The following is a 21,299-nucleotide window of genomic DNA, read 5'->3' on the forward strand; positions in this document are numbered from 1 at the left end:
AGTGCTGAGGGTTGTAATTCAAAAAATGATTTCAGTAAGTTTAGGGTTTAGCCACACTCAATATCATCTTGTGAATATTGTATGAGAGCCACATCTCAATTCTATTGGAGATTGCAGTTTCTGATGGACAAAGGACTGATAATACCTGGAATAGTTATAGTTACTATAAAATTAATCCACCCAACCTACAATATTTAGAGGCTTAATTGATTGGAATTCATGTCTTTAGACAATAGACCAAACATTGTTCAATCCATCTACAAGTGAGTCTTCATTAATGTGTATAATAGTCAGGGGGTTTTCCAATCCAGATTTCCTAATTTAATTTTTTTTTTTTTTTTTCATTTTCCAGTTGAGTGTACAGTTTCATGTGCATACCTACTATATTAGTTTGGGGAATTAGAAATTTGATCCCATCTCCAGTTCTATAAAAACAATTTAATGATGCTTTTGAGTGAAATGCTTTTGCAAAACTCTTTTTTTCTTTCAGTGAATAGCCAATGGTCTTCCCTCATAATAAAAACAAAATCTATTTTGCAGAATCCTCCAATGCTACTTTATTGACCAATGCAGAAAAAATTGCTACAATCACAACCACACATACTCCTCAGCAAATACCACAGGAGACCAGGTCAGATTGTTTTCCTTGAGGAGGGCATCTTGACGTGCTCTCTATTCAGTTGCTTCTTCATCACTTTCACATCCCATGAGCTGTATTTTTCCTCTCTCCCTCTCATTCATTACAGCAGGAACAACACCAAACCAAAGCAGGAATCCCAGTTTGATTTCAAACCACCCCAGGCAGCACAGGTAAGGAGTACCTCTCTAATTGTTTTGCTTACCACAGACTGTTTCCAATCTGCTTGAGGGCTGTGCTTAAATATTTCCCTTGAAAATTCCCACTGAGAAGCTGCTTTCCCTCAGTCTGCTGAAAAGAAAGAGGAATTTGCTGATTAGTTTCTTAATATGTGTTGCTGTTGTTTCAGCTGAGAAACATTTCCAACATATTCGCATCAAGACTTTGAGGGAGTAGAAATAAAGAAAAAAAGAGCTGACATTTTTAGGGCAGTAATAATGTATGTGTTTGTTTATTGAATTGTCTATTTTGAGGGGCCTCTCTAGAAAGTATTGTTGTGTGCAAATGGTAAATTCAGAGAATAAAAAAGAGGAAAACTTAATAAGCTGGAGTGTTCCAGCTACAGAGGGCATCTTATTAGAGAGATTATCTATCTCACTGTTAACTTTCCTTGCCACTGGCCATCCCAGAAGTAGCATCTTCCATTAGGGACTTCAAAACATCCCCATAACAGCATTTGAGAAAAACAATGCAAAGGCTTCTGAGCTTCTTGCAAAGGAATAAATGATATGGTAACAACATGAAAAGCCAGCACCATGGCACTGGGAGGTTGTCCTTGCCTTCCCTGGTTGGTAGAACCTTTAACCACTTTCCCAAAATGTTCCCTCCTGCCCTGGAAGTGCAGGGGTGCCCAGAAATGCACCACAGAACATGGTCAATCCCACTAATTCCAGCAGCCCTTCACCAGCCACAGAACCCCAAACTGCAGAGTGGGGTCTGACCCAGCAGCAAATCCTGGTCTGTGTGTGAAAATTCAACTGATTTCCCATTTCTAATGATTACTAACAAAACACTGGTTGAATAATTCCAACATGAGAGCAGAGCAGTATTTGACTTTCTGTTCAATTGGGATTTGTTGTCTTCTCTCCAGCAGGACCAAGACTTCTACACTGTTGAGCTGGAAAGAGGAGCCAAAGGGTTTGGCTTCAGCCTGCGAGGTGGCCGCGAGTACAACATGGATCTGTACGTGCTGCGGCTCGCTGAGGATGGGCCTGCTGAGAGATGTGGCAAAATGAGGGTAGGCACAAAACGGCTTTAAAACCACCTCTCTGACTTCCCTGCCTCTCCCTTCTGCTGTGCCAGCTCAATGAAATGTGAAGTGAGAGTGGTTCCTGTTTTCTTGTGCTGATGGCATCTGTCACTCAGTGCGCAGTCTATAGCAGTGTGTGTTCAGTGGGAGACTTCACCCCCTGCTGCCAGCACTGTGCTTTCCAAACTCTGGTACATGATCTCTTGTTTAAAGCCTGAGGGGCATACATGTGGCAGTGAAAACAGCCACAGTCTTTGCCTGCTAGTGGGCAGAGAAGGGGCGGAACATGTCTATGGCCCGTGGGTTACAAAATTGTAATGTAGGTTCTAATTAACATTAATTGTTAACTTTACGTATCAGCTAAATGACAAACATTATAACAAGGGCATGTATTACAAAATGCCTACTGAAAAAATAGTTTGACAGGTTTTATGTACTCCTTGGACCTCTGTTAGAGAATGCATTAAAACTTTCCCACATACGTTGTCTCCAGATATGTCATGTGAAGGGCATTTTCAAAATTCTTGTGCTACGGGTAGATACATGGGTCCAAACATTTTTGCTGATGAAAAAGTGATGCAAAATCAATGCTACCTTGTGAAAATCAATGCTTTGACAAGCTCTTCCATGCCCTGTTTTCTTCTCCTGATAAATGACATATTTACAGAATCAGCTTTGCTGATTCATGTAGGTATCTATATCCAAGTTAGAAGCAGACCTAAAAAACTTCTGTGAACATCCTGGTTGGAGCAAACTGTGAAACGAGCAACTACTTTGTCTGAAGACTTTACAAATAATCAAAATTAAATAAAATAGCACCAATTCTAATATTGCACTTACTGTTGAGCAATACAGTGATTGCAGTGTGATTTTGCAGAACAGCAGTGAAATATTTTGATGCCTCAAGTTTTATGCATTATTTTTATGTCTCCCAGACTGCTGCACAGTGGGCACTGTGGATGATCACTGGGAGGAGTTGGGCACGTTAAACTTCACCCAGTGCACAGCTTTGCTGTGGCCACTGTCTTGTAGTGTGCTGGTAGGGACCCTCCTGGGGACTTGTTTCTAATCAGAGTCTCTTTATTACATTGGCAGATTGGTGATGAAATCTTAGAGATCAATGGAGAAACGACCAAGAACATGAAGCACGCTCGGGCCATCGAACTGATTAAAAATGGTGGCCGCAAGGTCCGCCTGTTTCTGAAACGTGGAGATGGCTCTGTCCCAGAATATGGTGGGTCAAACTATGAAAACATTCCTTTCTTCCCTGGCATCACTCCATGAATATTTGTCTCAAGATCTGAAGCGGGAATTCTTTTTTATTTTCCTTTCTCACCAGTGTCTTACCAACCTTTGCAACATATAATTGCCTCGCTTGTGCTGAATTTTCTACACATTTCATCCTTTGCTTGCTTCCATGGACTTGGGGCGCAGTGTAAGGCAAGATCATCATAGCAGTATTTTTTGGTGATCAGAGAGGAAAGCAAAACAAAACAAAACAAACCTTATTGTCTTGTCCAGCCAAAAAAGGAATGTCATTGAACTGTGCCAAACTGTTTCTCAGCGGCTGAATTGTTGTTTCACATAGGTCTCTTCTTCTAATCAATGCAAAAACTGGGATCCCAAGTTGCTATTCTGAAGCAGTGATTTTTTTTTTTTTTTTTTGTTAGGTTTTTCTCTTAATTCCTGTCTGTATCCATAGACATGAATGCCAAGATGGCTTATGAGATTTTTGCCTTTCCTTAATATTTATGTAAATATTTATAAAGTTATTTGAGAGAAAGAAAGGGAAAAAAAAAGCTTTACTGCAAAAATATATTGATTTGGCCTCCTGAGCCCTTTTCTCCCCCCTTAAACAGTCTGCTGGTTTCAACTAGTTAATTTGTAAGGTCTGAAAAGGTGAGGAGGTTATGAAAAGGTGCTCTTGTGTCTGTCTTGGGGGAAACAGTCAGTCCTCGTTTCTTACTAAGAATTGCATTAGATTTCCTTTTCTTCTCCTGGAGGTTGGATTGCTGGGTGGCTTAACTTAGCACACTATTTAATATTATAATTATGTCTTATTTATTTGAGATAATTGTCAAATATTGTGCCCTCGATGGAGGGCTACTCCCAACCAAAGGTCTTTGAGGTTTCTATAGAAACTGATGATTGAAGGGATGTCCTTTATACTTTCCTCCCCGTATTTGGGTTATATCTGTGTCAGTAAGTTCTGTGTTTATCATTCTCTCCATTCCCTAACACCAGAAACAAAACCCTTCTGCACAATTTACGAACTCGATTTTATTTTCATTTCCTGTACTATGGTTGAGAGTTTCTGCTCAGTCTGCTCATTATTTAACTTAAAATGACCAATTCTGAGTATAACCAACAAACAATTGAAGTGTTTAACGATGTGGAAGGGAAGTTGTGGGTTTACACTTCTGTAATATAAATAGCACACCAGAAGGTTCAATGATGGCACTGAAATTCTGTAATGTTCTTTCTACTTTTGTCTTTTCCTATACTCCTGTGGATGTACAGTACTGTATCATATGCTAGACTGCATAAATACCCTGTAAATTAAGTGCTTCACTTCTCAAAGCATATGTCTGTTGCACTGAGGATGGAAATCCATCACCAATTTTCTTTTGGCTAATGCTAACCACTAAACGTTTGCTCTCTAAGCAAGGATTTAATATACAGGGGTTGCACTACTGTAAAGAATATCCTTGTAACATTTGGGACTCCTTTCTCTCTTCATTCTGTTCGCTGCAGTCGCAAATGGTTCCTCTAATAATGTTAAGTTCCAATATTTTTCTGACTTGATTGGAACGTGCTTCTCTATGAGGCTGTATATTTTTGTAATGAGTTTTGTACTTATTTTTAATGTTGTGGTCTCTGGTGGACTTTATTTTTCGTTGTTGTTTGATTGTTAATGTTTTTTCTATGACATTCTGTGTCGCTGTTCCAGCTGTCTTTTAGAATGGATGCTCTCGTTGTCTGGGTTATTGAATCACCTCTTAGATGTCTCTTTATGTCACAATAATAACAACTGCTGTCTTTGCAGCCTTATATTTGGGTGAAGCCTAGACAATCTGACTGGAAAAATAAACTTTCTTTATTCTAAGATAAAATATGAAGATTTTTCTTTCTTTCATCTTTATTATAGGGAATCTAAATTTTCTACTTTTCTCTTTCTCTTTCTCTTACTTTTCTTGGTGCTGGGCTCTTCCTTCCTCAGCGATGATACCTCCTAATATCGCTGCATGTATGAGAAATGACAAGCTCGGGGAGTCTTGCTTCTACCTTATGGGCCATAATCAAACTACGGTTTGTAGCTAAAATCAATATTAGGTGTTTTTGTGCTGTGGCCTAATTCTCTCACATTGCTTTTCTGCTTCGCTATATTCTATATGTACAGCAATTCATCCCGAACACCCTGCGTCCCCCGAATTGTAAGTACACACACCACAGGACATGTTTGAACCTCGCTTGTACCTTGTGTGGTAGGCAGGTTGCCACAAGCCACGTGCTTGCAGCCACAGAGAGGCAGCGTGGTCCCATCCCCAGCTGTGGCCTGAGAGTGCTAATAGAGCAAACTGCCCACGTGTGAGTTGCAACATGGGTTTCACGTGGAATTCACCAAAATCACAGCCCATGCACACAGCAACCCTCCCAAGCTCGGGAGTGGAAATGCCATCAAATGGGAGACACTTGGCATGGTGGCAGGAGGAGTGTAGAGTGTTTGGCTTGGTGGGAGGGAAGGCAAAAAGGAGGAAAAGAGGGAAGAAAAAAAAGTCCATCCCCAAAAGTGTCTTGTGAGGGTTTTCAGTCGTTGCCATCAGCTCATTCCACCTCAAGGTGGGTGTTGGGGTGCGAGCGTAAGGAAGTGGCTAATGCCAGCCAAGCTGCCACGAAGGAGTTACTTCAAGAGAGAAAACAATAAGCAAATAAAAGCAGCACTTGCATTAAGGCAGAGCAGCTACTTTAATGTTTTTCATGTTTGTAATGAATCATTCATAAACATCCGTTACAAATGACGGGAGTAATGGTAGCTTAGCTGCAGCGCAGGGCTGGGGCTTAGTTTGGATGTTCTTTTCCGACTTCTGCTTTGCAGATTGTCTTGCAGAGACAGCTCAGCTGTATTTTACCTCAAATAGTACATGAAAAATAATGAACTGGAGATTAGATTTGAATCAAAGCCATCCTGCATATTACAGTATCTTTCCATTGCTTTGATATGAAAAAATCATAACTACTGTCATCGTTGTTTGAATCATTGTGGCAAAACCAAAATCTACCCTAGGAAGAAATCTACCCTTTACATAACATGGTAGAACTAACTGAGATTAAGCTATGCCTTAAATGAAATGGAAATGGCAAGATTACAGTCTAATTCTCACACCTTCAAAATGTTATTTTACAAGGTGGAAACTTAATAATCAATTCTATTTTCTGTACATTTTCTGCGATTTGAACCAAGGCCTCCCACACCTGGAAGGCAGTTCTTTATAATGTCTTAAAAGACAAAAATCGTTTCCTAAAGGCCTTTTTTATTGGAAGCTATTAAAAAAAAGCAGCCAACAACCTGAACCTACAATGTGTTTTTTTTCCACTGGAAAGAATGTAGTGTAACCGAAACATTATGAATTGGGCTTGGGGAAAAATGTAAAGTGCCCCACGCCCAGAAGAGCATAAAGATGAGATCAGCTTGGACCAAAACATGGCTAAGATCAGAGCAGCACCAGTACTAACCTGTAACTCTCGTTGTTCACAGTTAAATTAACAAAAGCTTCGGTTAGCCTTCGCTGACTGCTTTAACAGTTGTTTGTTTTTGTCACTAATGAAGTCTGAAGAGTGCTAAGTGGTGTCACAGCAGCACGGAAGGCATCAATACCAAACCCTTTGCTGTTATTTTCTTTCAGACCCCAGCAGTGACAGGAACAGTCCCGCCACAGGTTCACAAAATGTATCGGAAATGAAACCCGCGCCATCCGACCGACGGCAACACCCATCATCGGAGTCCAGTTATCCACCAGACCTTCACAAATCATCACAACACGGGGACAGGCGGACTTACGTTAGAGACCTGAAAGGCAGCAGAGAGTTTAGCAGACATCCCAATGAACACCACACTTGGAATGGGACTTCTAAAACCAGCGAGCACGTGCCAGGCAGGAGGTCGCCGGAGAGGAGGCACGAGAGGCAGCCGGAGAGGGCGGTGGTGAACGGGCAGAAGAGGAGGTCTCCCGAAAAGCGCAGGGAAGGGACCAGGAGTGCTGACAACACTTTGGAGAGGCGGGAGCGGCTGGAGAGGAGGAGAGAGCTCTCTCCCGAGAGGCGCAGAGAGCGCTCGCCCGGCCGCCGGCGGCGGTCGCTGGAGAGGCTGATGGAGCCCAGGAGATCCCCTGAGCGGAGAAGGGAGAACTCCCTCGACCGAAGGGCCAAGTCGTCCGACAGGAGGAGGGAGAGGTCGCCCGACAGGCGGCTCAGGGAGGAACGAGGCCACCGGGAGAGGGAAGAGGCCGGCTGGAAGCACGAGGCCAGCCGCAGGCACGTGCCCGAGCAGCGCCGGCGGCCCTACAAGGAGAGCAGCACCGACCTCAGCATCTGAGCGGCTCCCCGGGGTCCCTGTCGCCTTCCCCACACCCAGGGAGCAGAGCAGAGAGTGGAACCACCTGGCTTTCGCAGGCGACGAGGCATCCGCCACCTGCTGATCCTACAGACCGTTTATGCAGATGAAATCTTATGACAAAAAAAAAAAAAAAAAAAAAAAAAAAAAGCGTTGTGCCTGATGTATAATATTAAAGAAAGTATTTTTCAGTGTATTCTTTTTTTTTTTAATTACTTGCCAAATGTTGGTCCTAAAGGATTATAAAATTTTGTTTCTACATTCTTTGTAGATTTCTTAAAAATAATTCCTTTATTGGGCTACTTTCCCCCCTCCCCAGTATAGTAAGTGGGGGTAGCCAGTAATATAATATAGGCAAAGGATTTTATGACCAAGTTTGAATAATTTGATCCAGACTGTTCTCTAGTGACTCACTGCTACACTGTATGTAGAAAATTTTTTAAGGGTTGGGGTGGGGGAAGAAAGAAAATTGTTCATCTCAGTAGGAATGGAGCGCTCCTGCTGAAGGAATTAAAAAGGAAAGAGACAAATGTTCCTAAAATTGCAAGGACTGTTTGAAGAGACTACTGTTTCAATGAAGGATATTTATAATAATAATAAATAATTAAAAAAAAAAAAAAAAAAAAAAAAAAGCAACCAAACCCACACAGCACAAGACGATTTACAATAAGTAATTTGTAGTTTGTTCCATGAACAGTTTGTACTTTCAGGCCCCCTGGACAGGATGGCAGAGGCAGAAGGACTGGTCACCACCATGCCTGTGTCACACGCTAACGTGGACTGTTGAGCTCTCATTAGCCTCAGCAACACGTAACGATGAAATGTCATTAAGGCAGCAGCCCTGCTCATCTCCCAGCTGTACATGGACAGCAGCCCCAGCATGCATGGCACTGTACATCTGCTTGGAAGCGAGGGGAGGGATTGGGATTCTGGGACAAGGCACAATGCGGTGCGAGCGCAGTCCCCCTGCTCGGAGCAGGTGTATTCCTTCTGCTCAGACAAAACCACTGGGCTTTTATTTTGCCAAATTCCAAAAGCTCTCGATTCTTCTTGCTCTGTATTTAAAGGGTTGGTTTTTCGTTGTTTTACTGGTTCATCCTTACTGAGACAAAAGGAGTGCACTTGCTGGGGAGGGAAAAAAGTTTTAAAAAAGGAAAAAATGAAAAAAGTATCAAAGGAAAATCATGGGCTAAAAGAGGCAATCAGTGGGACAACCTGGTTGTAGAAGCCTATCCATACCTGGTTATATGCTGTAAATTTGAGTCTAAGAAGAGCAGCAAAAGAGAAACCTGCAAGTTTCTAAGTTGTATTTTTAAATTTGCAAGCTGTGTGGTAAGTCTGCTGTAGCATTGGTCTAAGATTTAATGGATTACTGCCTAGCTGAGCCAAAATGTTTGCCGTTACTGTTGGACCACTAAAGTAAACTGCTGCTTTTTCCAGTGCATTGGTGTGTACATGTATACTGACTCACATCCTTCATATGAACACAAAACCATTGCAAGTCTATCACTGTTGTTGCCATGGTACTGTAAAAACAAAACCAAGAAAGAAGATGGCCAATCATTGTGTGTACAGTTGAAATTGTAATTAATAGAGCCTGTTGGAAAAAAAACAAAACAAAACTGTTGCCTTTTTCTTGTATAAAAGAGGATTTATGACGAAATTTAGGTGTGAGGAATGTGATTAACTGTTTATATTTCTAAAAATGGAAAAAATTTGATTCAGGGGATATATTTTAATATAAACTGAATCAGGTATGTAAAGCTGTTTTAAAATGGGAGACTGTATCAGTAATTCTAAAGCTTTTGTTGGTTTGAATATCATTTCTTTCTTCATGGTGGGCCTGCTTATGTATTATTAAGCACTTGTATGCAGTCTATATTCTCCAATCATCATTTCTTGCAACATGCTATAGGCAAAATGCTCTTTTCTGTGTTGATGAAAAGCAGTATGTGGGCCAATCTTTTTTATAAAACACTATGCATATATAAATACTACATTGTTCATAGCTTTATTTGACTTAATTGGGTTTATACATAACACTAGGATGAGTAGATGTGGACTTACCCAGTAAGAGCTTCTTTCCTTGGAACAGACACTATGTATATGATGTAGCAACAAAGAAGGAGAAAGTCTGTGAATGCTATTTTTATTATCAAATAAAGTTTTCCATACAAAGCATGCATGCGAGTGTAGTGATAAGATAAAGGAAGAACCACACCTTAATGTTACTTATTCATCTCTGCCTAAATTAATAAAGCCATAGGTTATGGTCACCAAGGGCCATCTATTAAATATGTATTAATCATCCATTAAATATGTATTATCATTTGACAAGCCTTAAAGCAAAGTTTCCCAGTCTTCCAGGATAAAATTTCCTCCCCTAAAATAGTCAGAAACTAAAGAATTAAGTGAAGCAGGGTCTGTAATTGTGTCTGAGGTTTGTGCTGTTGATTCTTCATAACACATAAGCACCTGTGACCATAGAAAATCAAGGCAGCAATTGCTCACTTGCTGTTTCAGAGGTTGTTGGTTCCATATATATATATGTGTGTGTGTATGATGTATGTGTATATACATATACACAGAAATATATATATATATCACCAAGGCTGTATGTCTCCCATCTCTTAGTTCTTAAAATGTAGAAAGACTTCTGAGGTTGAAAAATATATATATTACATACATTTTTAAAACAACTTTTAAATCTTGCATAGTTTTACAGGCTCCTCTCATCTGTTTACCTGAAACTTCAGGCAACCTGCTGGGAGTCCTGGCAGCTTGAGAGAGTTGATAGCGAAGGATTTGAATTTCCAATCACAGCATCCTCAAAGGGATTTGTCTGGAGCAGCCTGAGTCCTTAAGGGTATGGAAGGGTCACTGAGAAAGTGTTTGGATATTTTAAATTTTAGTCTCTTATGATGATCAATTGTTACTTGTTACTTGATACCATTTTGTAGTGGATACATTGATTTTACATCTGTACCTTCTCCTGTTGCTGCTGCTTTTCTTCTTGTTCATGTTATAATTTAAATGATCTTACAGAGTTGAGTAGGTGAGCCTCAAGCTTTTGAAGTGTTGAGTCTCAGCTAAAGATATTACATAGATAGTACCAAAATTACAGAAATTTTTAATCTAAAAAACCACTGCAAGTTGAAAGAAAAAATTCCAAATGTCTTGTTAATGGTGGCATCCTTTCTAGTGCTTCCAAACCCCCTGAGAGCTGGAGCCCTGCTCTGCAGCATGAGCACTGCAGCTCCATAATCTGTGCTGCAGCCTTAGTCACTTTAATTAATTCCAGCCTTACTTTTGACCATAAAATATTTTTCAAAACTTCTAAAAATGAAAAGAAACCCTTTTTAGATTGCAGCTTGGCTCCTGTTTTGTCATACAACATCCTACAGCTGTGAAACTGCCAAGAAGATTAGATTCTGTTTCTTATGAAGAACTGGAAAGTTTCTAAAGTGGTATGTGAAAAAGCTCTGCAAATTGATAGTTAGGGTTTGGGTTTGTTTTGGGGTTGAGTTTCTGCCTTTTTTTATCAGTCAGACATGATCAAGTTCCTGCCATCAGTATGTTCAGTCCCGTCATTTGCATTGATTAATTCCTAATTGTGAAAGTTTTGACTGCAGAGAGATTGTTCAGCCAACATTTATCTCTTTGGTTAGTCTTGCACATAACTTCTGGGTTAACTGAGTTTGCTGCCTTTATACACTTTTACTCAGTTCACTCCTTCTTGAATATTCATCCCTTGGCATTGGAGCCAGTGTTTTATTTAATAGTGATCTTGTGTTAAACCATCTGCTGTAATATGCTTGTTTTATCACTGAAGTAGTAATTATAGATACTGTTCTCCTCCTCACTTTGATACCTTTTGTTGCAACAGGCTTTCAGCTCTGTCTCTTGGCTGACTGTTTTGCTGAAGAACATTATAAATGGCTCATAATATGTTCAGTTTTCTGGCTCTCATAAATAGTACCAGAAAAAAGATGTCATTTATGACTCACTGCTGCCATCTGTAAATGTGTGCCTGTTAGGCCTTAGGGATTGTATTTTCTTAAGATTTATTTCTAAAAAAGGAAGAGTGGGAACTAAAAAAAGTAACCCAATTTACTTAGTAGTTGCTGCAAATCGCGTGAGTGAGATGATGCCAGTTTCTGGTTTGGATGTGATGCTAATCCATCAGCATTCCTTCCTGGTATATAATGAAGAGGCAGTAAAATGTCAGCCAAATGGGAATGTTGGGGTTGCAGGACAGAGAGGAGTATAAAATATGTGCTGCCACAGGGACTTCTGCTTAATGAATGTAGGAATTCAGTGGCTGGGACTGACCATGGTTGGACAGTCTGACACGCAAGCATGAGCTTCAATTCAGAGATTTTTTTTTTTTTTTCCCCAGAATTTAAGGCATACTGTTCCTGAATTCCTGTGTCTGAATTCTCTATAAATGCCCCAAGCATATCCTACAAAATAGGGTGCAAATGCCATTAAAATGCAGTGAGGTTTATGCATGAGTTCAAGCTCAGGCAGTGTTTACCCCATATTTTGGCAGAATTTAAACTTTCATATCTGGGTCTAGAGGCAGCAGGAGATGAGCTCTGTCAAGTCAGCATAAAATAATGTGTATCCTGGCCCGTCTGCATCAATGTCAAACATCTCTGCATGGACCCATTTTGGTGATAATGTGAGCTGCAGTGCTGTGCTCTTGACTGAAACAGCAAGGTGAACACCCACTATCCATGTTGCTGACTGGACAGATGAGGAGACTTATCCTCAGCAAATCTTCCTTGGCAGCATGTGCATTGCAAATCCTCCATCTCAGGGAACAGTCTGAGCCTCAAGATGCTGAAGTTGAAACGGGGGCGGTTTCATCTCCTTGAGAAGTCTCATTAGCTTTAATTTTTGCAGCAGAGTTTCTTAAAAGAGAACTTCTGAGGAGGTTTTTCTGCAGCAGGAGGGAGAGGTCATACTCAAGCAAATCCAAATTGCTGGCATTGTGCCTCAACCAAGGTTCTTTTGGTCCATTCCTAAGCTGATGTGACTTTAGTGCTGGCTGTAAGAGTCAGACTTATATGGAATGGGAATTCCACCTTGCTTGTGTAGATTTTGTAGACCAGGCTTCATCTCTGCCCCAGTGTCATCTATGACCAGTCTTAAATTTCCTTTCTTTCATTTGCATTTGTAAGAAATTGCAGTCTTTGGGTTTTCTGTCTGCCCCTGGTGGTTTGAGCTCATGTGGCATCACCCCACGCCTGCTGTGAGCTAAGGGCATGTGTGTGCACATATTTGATGTATGGCTGAGCTTGTCTGCAGCAGTTTGTTGAGTCAGGAAAACAGGATGGTGAGACTGTCCCTGCAAGCCTGGTGGCTCCTGTTCATATGAATGAGATTTTGAATTAGCTGCCTTGCTTCTTTCTAAGGGTAGTCAGAAATAGGAATGTCTGGAGGAGGAAGTTGGCTGAGGCTCATTCCATATGTGCTAAAGAAAATATTGATTGGATGTGGAAGCAACTTGGAGAGCTTCTTGAGGACTCAGGCTTTTGTTCCATATAAATGAGCAGGGTTTTTTCTCATTGTTTCTGAAGTAAGATTCTTCTGGATCCTGTTTTTTCTTCTGAGACTCCAGTTTGCTTCGGGGACCCACAGGCAACTTCTTTCCTCTCTGTTTGATCCAGCAATTGTTGCCACGGCTTTGAAGTGTGGAGCCTGCTGGCAAAGCCTTTGCCTTTGTAACCTCTGAACTGCAGTTGTGTAACACAGGGCTGGCTTCCAAGAACACGAGGCAGTTCCTCTGCTGTGCACTTCAGCAGACATGGTCAGCATGTCCTGCTCCTACTCTTCTGTGGAAACCACAGGCATGGAGGGCTGAGGAAAAGCCAAGAGTCACCCTCTGAAGGTGCACCCACTGTCCTACTGGCTTCCAGATGTGACATAAAAACCAAAAGAAGTCATTAAGTTTTGGGGGCTGATTCACAGTACTTGAATTCATTATTCTCTGAAATTATTTTCTGAATGGTTAGAAGATGTTTAAAGATTCCCGTATTTGCATGGTAACAACAATAAGAGAAAAAGACCATAAAAATATTCATGGCATATGTTTCCTTGTTTCATGCTGAGGATGCATCAGACATCTGTTTTCCTTCTCCAGTCCCTTCTCTAGTTCAAATAATAACCTGATGAGACAGGTGTTTTTAGACAAAATGCTGGGGGATGTCAAAATGAAATAATTTTGCTAGAACCTCAGAGAAAAAGTCTAAATCAGTTCTTCATTGGTCCTTGAAAATTATTGTTTTATAGAAGTGGTACTTCATGTCACTTAGTACACATTTGATAACCTGAAAAAGGTTTAATTCTTTGTAAATGAAAGTACTGATTGTGTCTTCCTAAGATGCCTGACTCACATGGGCCCAGTTTGTTTTTTAAACCTCTGACCAATTACCCAGATTGAAAGTTGACTGCCACTGGATTTCCCTGTGCTCTTGGGACAGCTTGGTCAGAAGCCTTCAGCTTAATTGTGCTACAACAGTGCAAAAAAATGCAAAAATGCAAACTATGAGCAGCTCTGAAGTGACAGCACACAGAGTTTTGATGTTGGGAGCATGGCACAAGGCTGTGAGGGACCCTGCACCTGCTGGGCACATCCCTGCCTGCTCCTTCAGCTGCCCACGAGGCTGGAGCAGCTGGGGCTTGGGGCTTGGGGCTGTGTTTATTGCAGCACCCAGTAGTTTGGGCTGGTGGGCACAGCTCTGCCTTACTCCTGAGAGCATCTCTGCCAGAGCCTGAAGGCAGCTCTCCTCCCAAAGATCCACAAATGAGGATTGCTTCCTTTTGCTGAGAGTGATTAACACTGCCATCACCTGTGACACTGCAGCAACTCAAGATTTTACCCTGAAATTCTGCCCATCCTAGAGATTAATCTTGGTTTGTAATTAATATTAATGATCATAGCTTCTGTTATTGCATTGCTTCAGCATATTGTGAGGATCCATATCCCTCTGCTTACTAAGGATTTCACTCATCTGCCTGACTCTTCTTATTCCAATTATGACTTAATAAAGAGAGAGCTTCTAACACAACTTCATGGCAGCTACAGGTTATTAATCCTTTCTATGACTGACATGTTTTACAGCAATGAAGTCTCTTTTTTTTTTATCATGATTTCGTTATATAAAGGATGAGCTCTAATTCATTAAGCCAAAAATAGGCACATGCTGTCTTCAGGTTTAGGTGAATTTAACGCCCTGTTCATTGTGAAAAATAATCCATAAGGATAGCTGTTCAGAGGGAAAAATCAAATTAATTTCAAAGTGTTAAATAATTAGACAAATAGACTTGTGAGTTTATTAGAAAGTTTCCATCCTCTTGTTTGCAGTTGTCTCCAAAATGAGGTTTGGTTTGCAGTACTTTTTCATACATATGCTTTTTCTACTTTGTGTTACTCAGTTTGCCTTCCTACCTGAAATCCCCAAGGCTGCTAAAGCCTGATGATTAATATCACTGTCTTGTTGTATCTCTTTTGATAAAGTGGCATAAAGTTGATTCTTTTACTTTCAGCATGCTTCTTTATTTCCAGCATGCTCTTTGTCTTTATCAACTTCTACTGCAAAGCAGAACAATTCATTCTTTCTCAGTCTATGGCTCCTACAAGGTCTTTTGCTAAAGGCAGGATGTTGTGAGGTTTTGGGCTTCATTTATCACAGCAGAATTGCATCAACAGTTTTGCAACAAAATGGAGAAGATGGGTAAACAGTGAAAAGCTGAAGCAGCAGAATTCATACACCGGGCTATTAGCAAAAACTGATTTTCCAATTTTGCACAAAAACAGAGCAACTTTTTTTTGTATGTAGTCCTGCCAAACCCACATTAACTGTATTTAATTTGATTGCTTGCAGTCCAGATGAAAATGCTTTTCAAATAATTAGTTGAGTGTAATCATGGAGATCTGATTCTGAAAAATGCCTTGCTGAGGAAAGCATAGAGGCATACTCCTGAGACTTGCAGAAGTGAAGAGACATAACCATTTAATTAAGAGCCTTCCTGAACAAGGTCAGGAATGTTCATAGGAGTTAATGATCAGAATTCTCTCAACCTATGCCAGAAACAACACCCCTTGTGGTCCACTGATTGATGGTTTTCGTGGCTTCCTGTCCTTGCCTTATTTTCTTGAGCACTCTGACAAGATCTCCATGGCTGGGACTAGTTTCACATGTGCTGCAAGTGGCAGTGCCCCTCACCCAGCAGGAGCACATTCAAAACATGGCTGTGGCTTTGTGTCCATTGCTGTCCTCTTGCTCCACAGGAAATTCCTCTCCAGGAAGCTTTCCTCACATTTCTGTGCTTGCTCTGCTGTGTGATGCTCGTGTTCTCCAGAGCAGAAAATGGCACTGCACAGAGGATATCCATCCACCTGGCTGTGTTGGATGAGAGGAGCATCTCTTCTCTCTCATGATCACTGCTAGCAAGTATTTAGAGGATTTCTTTATTTTACCACAGGTTCTTATGGTCCCATTCCTGCCATGGTGGAATTTCATAGCTCAGACTCAGGGGACACATTAACATCTTGGGTACCACAAGATCCTGGCTGAGGGGCTTCAGTACCATCTGAAGGACAGGCCAGGATGTTGTGCTGCCCTTACCCTCAGTAAAGCCCTTTCCACTGTCAGTGAACACAGTTTTACATTGAAATTAAGATGCTGAAAAACAGAAATACCCAGAACTGTGTGGGTGATTCAAATTAAATAGTGTTTCCATAGCAAAGAAGTAGTTATGTGCTACATAATGGTCTAGAGTTAATCAAGAATCAAGAAAAGCTGAGGTTCAAGTATTTTCTATGGTGAAAGTGAATCAGCAAGGCTAAGGGAAAGGCAGATGTTGAAGCAAAGATAAAGCCAAGTGCACAAAAATCCATTTTCTTAAAAAAAAAAACCAAAAAACAACACAACAACAAAAAGGGCTTGTCAGAATGATAGTCAGGCTAGCATTTAGCTCTTGATGACTAAGTACAAAAATACTGAAAAAAACAAGCAAAAAGGAAAGGTAAGCAACTTAAAAGAGATTTCCTCTCAAAAAGGTTTTCCATCTCTTTTCTAAATTTCTTCAAAATGTTAATCTTTCAAAAATCACATCTTCCTATAAGCATGTAAAAACAAAAAACCCACCCCAAGCATCCCACCCTTCAAACATGACTGTGTTTTTCCTCTCTTGGTACATCCATAGGAAGATCTGGCATTGAACATGTTCCAAGGTTGTGTGAGTATTAAAGATAAAGGAGCAGAGAATACTGAGGAAACAGGGAAACCCTTGGACTGCTTTTCCCCACACTCTCATGTTCTTTCTGTGCATATTTAGCAGGGTAACACTGGGTCAGAGTGGCCCTGCCATGTGCTGAGGCTGTGGCTGTGGCATCAGCCCAGGGCTGCCTCTGGCTGCTCTCAGTCTGCAGCAGCCTGATCTTCCTCTTGCAGACCATGCATCAATCAGTGAGTCTGCAGAGGCAGCAGGAGGGTGTGGGAGGATGGAGGAAGCCTGGGCCCAGAGAACTGGTGGTGGAGCTGAGGGTCAAGGAGCTTTCAGAGACCTTCCAGCTGGGAGCTGAGCCATAGCTTCTAAAAACTGAGGATGCAAATCTCAGTGCCCTCCCAGCCAGCTGCAGTGTGTGGTGCAGCTCAGGACTAACCAGATTTGGAGGAGAGGATTTTCTGCCAGAGCACATATATCTGGCAGCAGTAGATGTGACAGCCCTGGGAAGATTCTCACTTGGAACGTGCTGGTTGGTGTCTCAGGAAACAGACACCTGCAGTTTGTTTGGTGTGCATGCACACATGTAGGTGGTCCCCTGTTTCTCTCCAGGATTTCCTGCATGCTAAACATGGCCAAAGACTGTCAGGGTTTTTTCCATCACCAAACAAGTGAATCTCATGGGTTCCTTCAATCGAGATTTGAATGTATCAGATAACCTGTCCTGATCTAAATGCAGTCTGTTGTGTTCTCCTGGCTCTTGGCAGCAGCTCAACCCTGGGCTGCCCTTCTCACCCCAGCAGCCCCTCTGATAAAAGCTGCTTGTCAGATAAATCCACTGTGCCCTTGGGGTCAAGGGGGAGATGGTTTTCCCAAATCTGGACTCCTTTGGCTGGGGGTAGTTTTCCCACACCATTTGTGGCAGCCCAGCATTTGAAGAGGGTGTTTCAGGCTGGGATTTGGCCATGGGGAGTAGGAGTCAAGTTGAGCAGGAGCTCTTTAGTCACAGGGTCAGAAGAGAGGAGGACAAATGTGCTGCCAAAAGCCCAGGTGAGTTCAGTGTGCAGCAAGGCCCTTGGGTGTTCCTGTCACACACCAACACAATATCCTGTGATCCTGCTGGGGATGGGCCACTGGAGGATGCTTGGGCAGTCGTGGAACTCAGAGACCCATCTTCACAGAAGACAGACTTCCAGAAGCACAAGAAACTTCTGGTCCTTCTGGAGCTAACCTGCAGACATGGCCCTGGGGTGGTGGGGGGCAAATCTCCCATGGTGTGGGGTGGGGGCTCCAAGGAGCATTATAACTGACATTCTTTATCAAGCACCTGAATGTTTGTCTTGGAGAACTTGAAAGAGTTATGAATCTGCTGAGTGTGTATCATGCTGGGGTGGAGAGCACAAGAACAATGGTCATTGCTGTGGCAGCCAATAAATTATGGCTGGCTAGCCAGCTTGGAAAGTGAATGTGATCATTCTTTTTGTTTGCTTTAGCGAGGGATAAGAGACTGTTTTGCTTTCTCAGGTGTTTTGAGGCTTTTAACTCTGCCTTTGTCTTGCTGGGTTTGGGAATTAGCTTCTAAGTGTTTGTGCATTCCTCCTCCTCAAGCTGGAGGTTATTTGTGTGTTTGTGTGGAATGAAGCAGGTTTTCTGTATGGGATATTACCTCATGCTCTCTTAATTGCTTTGCTGCTGCTGCAGTTTTGGAGGGGAAGTGGCACAAAGAAGATGAAGCAGCATTTCTGTTTGAGAGGAATGAAACCCAAAAGTGTGCTGCTTATTTAAGAAGCTATTGCCAGGCTTGTGAAAACAGCCTTGGTTTGTTTAGTTCTCCTGCTGCAAGAAAGGAGAATAAAAAGAAAGCATTCCAGTTCAGGATAAAGACAGGCACCTGAAAAGGAGACAAATAGGTCCAAACAGTGGCATTCAGAAAACCATAGTGGCAAAAAATTTTGTCCTTTCTTCTTGCATAAGCTGTCACCCTGCAGATGTGGCTCTCTGCTTTTAGAGTAGATTTGCTTTGCTTTGCTCAGAGCTGGGGCATGGAGCATAAGTCTGTCAGTCCTCATCCATGCAGCCATGCCCTTAGTGTGACATTATTGCCACTTGTGCAGCTGGTAATCATTTTTTGGGGGAGCATTATTGAGTTTGACATTGACACAGCAAGGATTTTGTAGGATACCTCCAGACTTTGTTCCTGCAGGGAAGAGGAGTCACGCTATAATAATTCACCATCTGATTTACCTAGAGATGTCACATAATATTCCCTTTAAAATGCCCTGCATGAGTTCTGGATGGGCAGAGAGCGTTATTTTTTGTTTCTTAATTCACTGGGAATAATTCATGGGCTGGCAGCTGTGCTGGTGACACCAGTAGGTGCATCCCTCCCAAACAAGCCCTGACAATCCACTCAGCACCCAGTTGGGCTTCGTGGCATCTGTGCACTTGTAGTCTCTCTGTTATGCAACCTCTGGGCCTCTACCCACAGTCTGCTGACTTTCATTTATTCATTTGATTTCCTCTCCACCAGCAGAGACTGCTGTCATTTCCACGTTAGGAAAGGAGGCTGGGAACGTGTTGACACAAGGGCTCGTGTCTCTGCTCAGGGAGCAGATGGGGAAAGCTCTCTACCAGGAAAAGAGGGTATTTAAGGACAACTTCCCTTTGTGTAGAGGCTCTGTTGGAAGAGATGTTCAGAAGTGGGACTTGGTTCCTTGAGACAGGTCGGAATAAACGCTTTGTCCTATTTTTGCAAAATAAAATTCCAGTTTATACAGGTGGGAAGAGGCAATATTTGCAATGTTCAGTACAAACAACCCAAACGCTCTGAATATCTGAAACAAAAATGAACCTGAAAGGCCAAGCAAGAAGGAAATATTCTTGCTGTGGATGCTCCAAAGGACCTGAGATCCAATTTCCCTTGGTGAAAATTAGTAAAAACCAAAGCATTTGAAAATAGCATTGCCAGCTCTGCAAAACAGTGAGTCCTAGAAAAGGCAAAATTTCCAGACTCTTTTCCCTATGGTTTTGTGCCTAGAAGCACCCTTTGTTGTGTGAGGAATGGACAGCTTGCAGTAGGCACACAAAAAAGATTGAGAAGTGACTTTTGGACTGGATGTTTCTGTGTTTACCCAGGACTCTTGGGAATGGACTGGACAGCTCTTACTTGAATTCTCCCTGTACTTGTCTGTTTAGCTATTCCCCCACATGTCTCTCCCCCATTCCCAATGTGATCTATCAGCTTGACACAAGAAATATGGAGTGGACACATTTATTGTCTGTATTACAGGATAAAACTTGCTTTTTAATTCTGTCCTTTGGAGAGTAGAGGAAAGGTGGATAAAACCCTCCATAAAAGGTGAGACCAGCAGGTGCCATTTCATTTTCTCTGGTTGTCTGCTGGTTCTGGAGAAAGATGGATCTTGGCTGGGAGACAAAACCACAGAACACATATTGAATAATATTCTACAGGTGAGAAAGGTTGCAGTGCTAAGGGAAAAGAGGAGCTTTCTGAAGGCAAAATGCAGGTCACCTGGAAACCCTGACTTTAACCTTACAATATCTTCATTTGACCTCCTGTCACAAACAGACTGAGGCTGTGAAATGATCCACTTTATCTCCTCACAGGTAATAATCCTGCCTCCCTGTAATTTTTATCCAAAGTAGTTATGCTGTAAAAATGTGATGACTGCCTCTGCATCACTCACCTGCTTCTATAATGAGATAATTGCAGTTAAAGGTAATGTGTTTTTAATTTCATGCTATTATTGGGTTGCTGGTAGGTAAATATATAGGAGATGGTCTAATAAATCAATTTGAAATCTCCTGCAGCGAGCTGTTGGAAGGACATATCAACCAGGAGCAAACAGCACAGTCTTCATCAATATTTGCAGAATTGCTAGAGAAATGAAGAGGGGAGCTAAAATGGGATGGCCTGTCCCTCACTTTGGTGCTTTGACAAAAGCTCAGGGCTTGGGCTCAGCCTGGGGCCAGCACTTCTGCTATGCTGCTGGTGCAAGAGCCAGGAATTGTGGTTTCCAGCCCTCACTCTGTCAAGGATGTTTCTGAAGCCAAGTGACTCTTGTGTCACCACAAGTGAGGCCAAAATGATTCCCTTTGCTCCTGCTCTGGAAAGGCATTGATAAGAAATGTCCTTTGAGCACCTGTGAGTGCTGGTGCTGCCAAACTCCCTGCTGGGAAATCTCCTGAGCTGAATATGACCAAATCAAGCGCTCAGCAAGCTTGGACTTTGATACCCACTTCCACTAATGGAGAAAAATGCCTGTTGCTTGGTCTGAGCTGCTGTGGTCCTGCCCTGTGCCTCCAGGCATGAAGGCTGGAGAGGAGCAGGACCTGGTCTCTGCTCTGTGGGGGAACTAGTCAGGGCAATGAGAGGAGCTGTGTCCATGCAGATGAGGCACTGCAGCAAGAAATGGGCTCTTAGTCCTTCACTGGGTGTGTTCTGTCCATGGCCCTTTCCTTCTGCACAAGGATTTTTCCCAGCACTGAAGGCACAAGCTTTTCTTTCCTATTATTCAATATCTGCTTCGCTCCCCTCGTTTGGA

The 21,299-nt window shown here is 42.1% G+C and overlaps 1 protein-coding gene across 25 annotated transcripts in view; it reads left to right on the plus strand.

Moving 5' to 3' along the window:
- MAGI1 (membrane associated guanylate kinase, WW and PDZ domain containing 1) overlaps window positions 1-9,682 on the plus strand; it is a 326,216-nt gene extending 316,534 nt beyond the window's left edge. For 19 of the 25 annotated variants that reach the window (XM_056501109.1, XM_056501110.1, XM_056501111.1 and 16 more), the window contains 5 exons: window positions 541-631; window positions 747-810; window positions 1,728-1,874; window positions 2,982-3,120; window positions 6,791-9,682. In XM_056501109.1, the coding sequence (XP_056357084.1) occupies window positions 541-631; window positions 747-810; window positions 1,728-1,874; window positions 2,982-3,120; window positions 6,791-7,479 (1,130 nt within the window). In that variant the 3' untranslated portion in view covers window positions 7,480-9,682. The remainder of the gene's footprint in view (window positions 1-540; window positions 632-746; window positions 811-1,727; window positions 1,875-2,981; window positions 3,121-6,790) is intronic. The other 6 variants (XM_056501112.1, XM_056501116.1, XM_056501123.1 and 3 more) reach the window with 1 other exon arrangement.
- Window positions 9,683-21,299: the final 11,617 nt, after the last annotated feature.

The sequence above is a fragment of the Oenanthe melanoleuca genome, chromosome 12, assembly GCF_029582105.1.
Source record: "Oenanthe melanoleuca isolate GR-GAL-2019-014 chromosome 12, OMel1.0, whole genome shotgun sequence".
NCBI lineage: Eukaryota > Metazoa > Chordata > Aves > Passeriformes > Muscicapidae > Oenanthe > Oenanthe melanoleuca.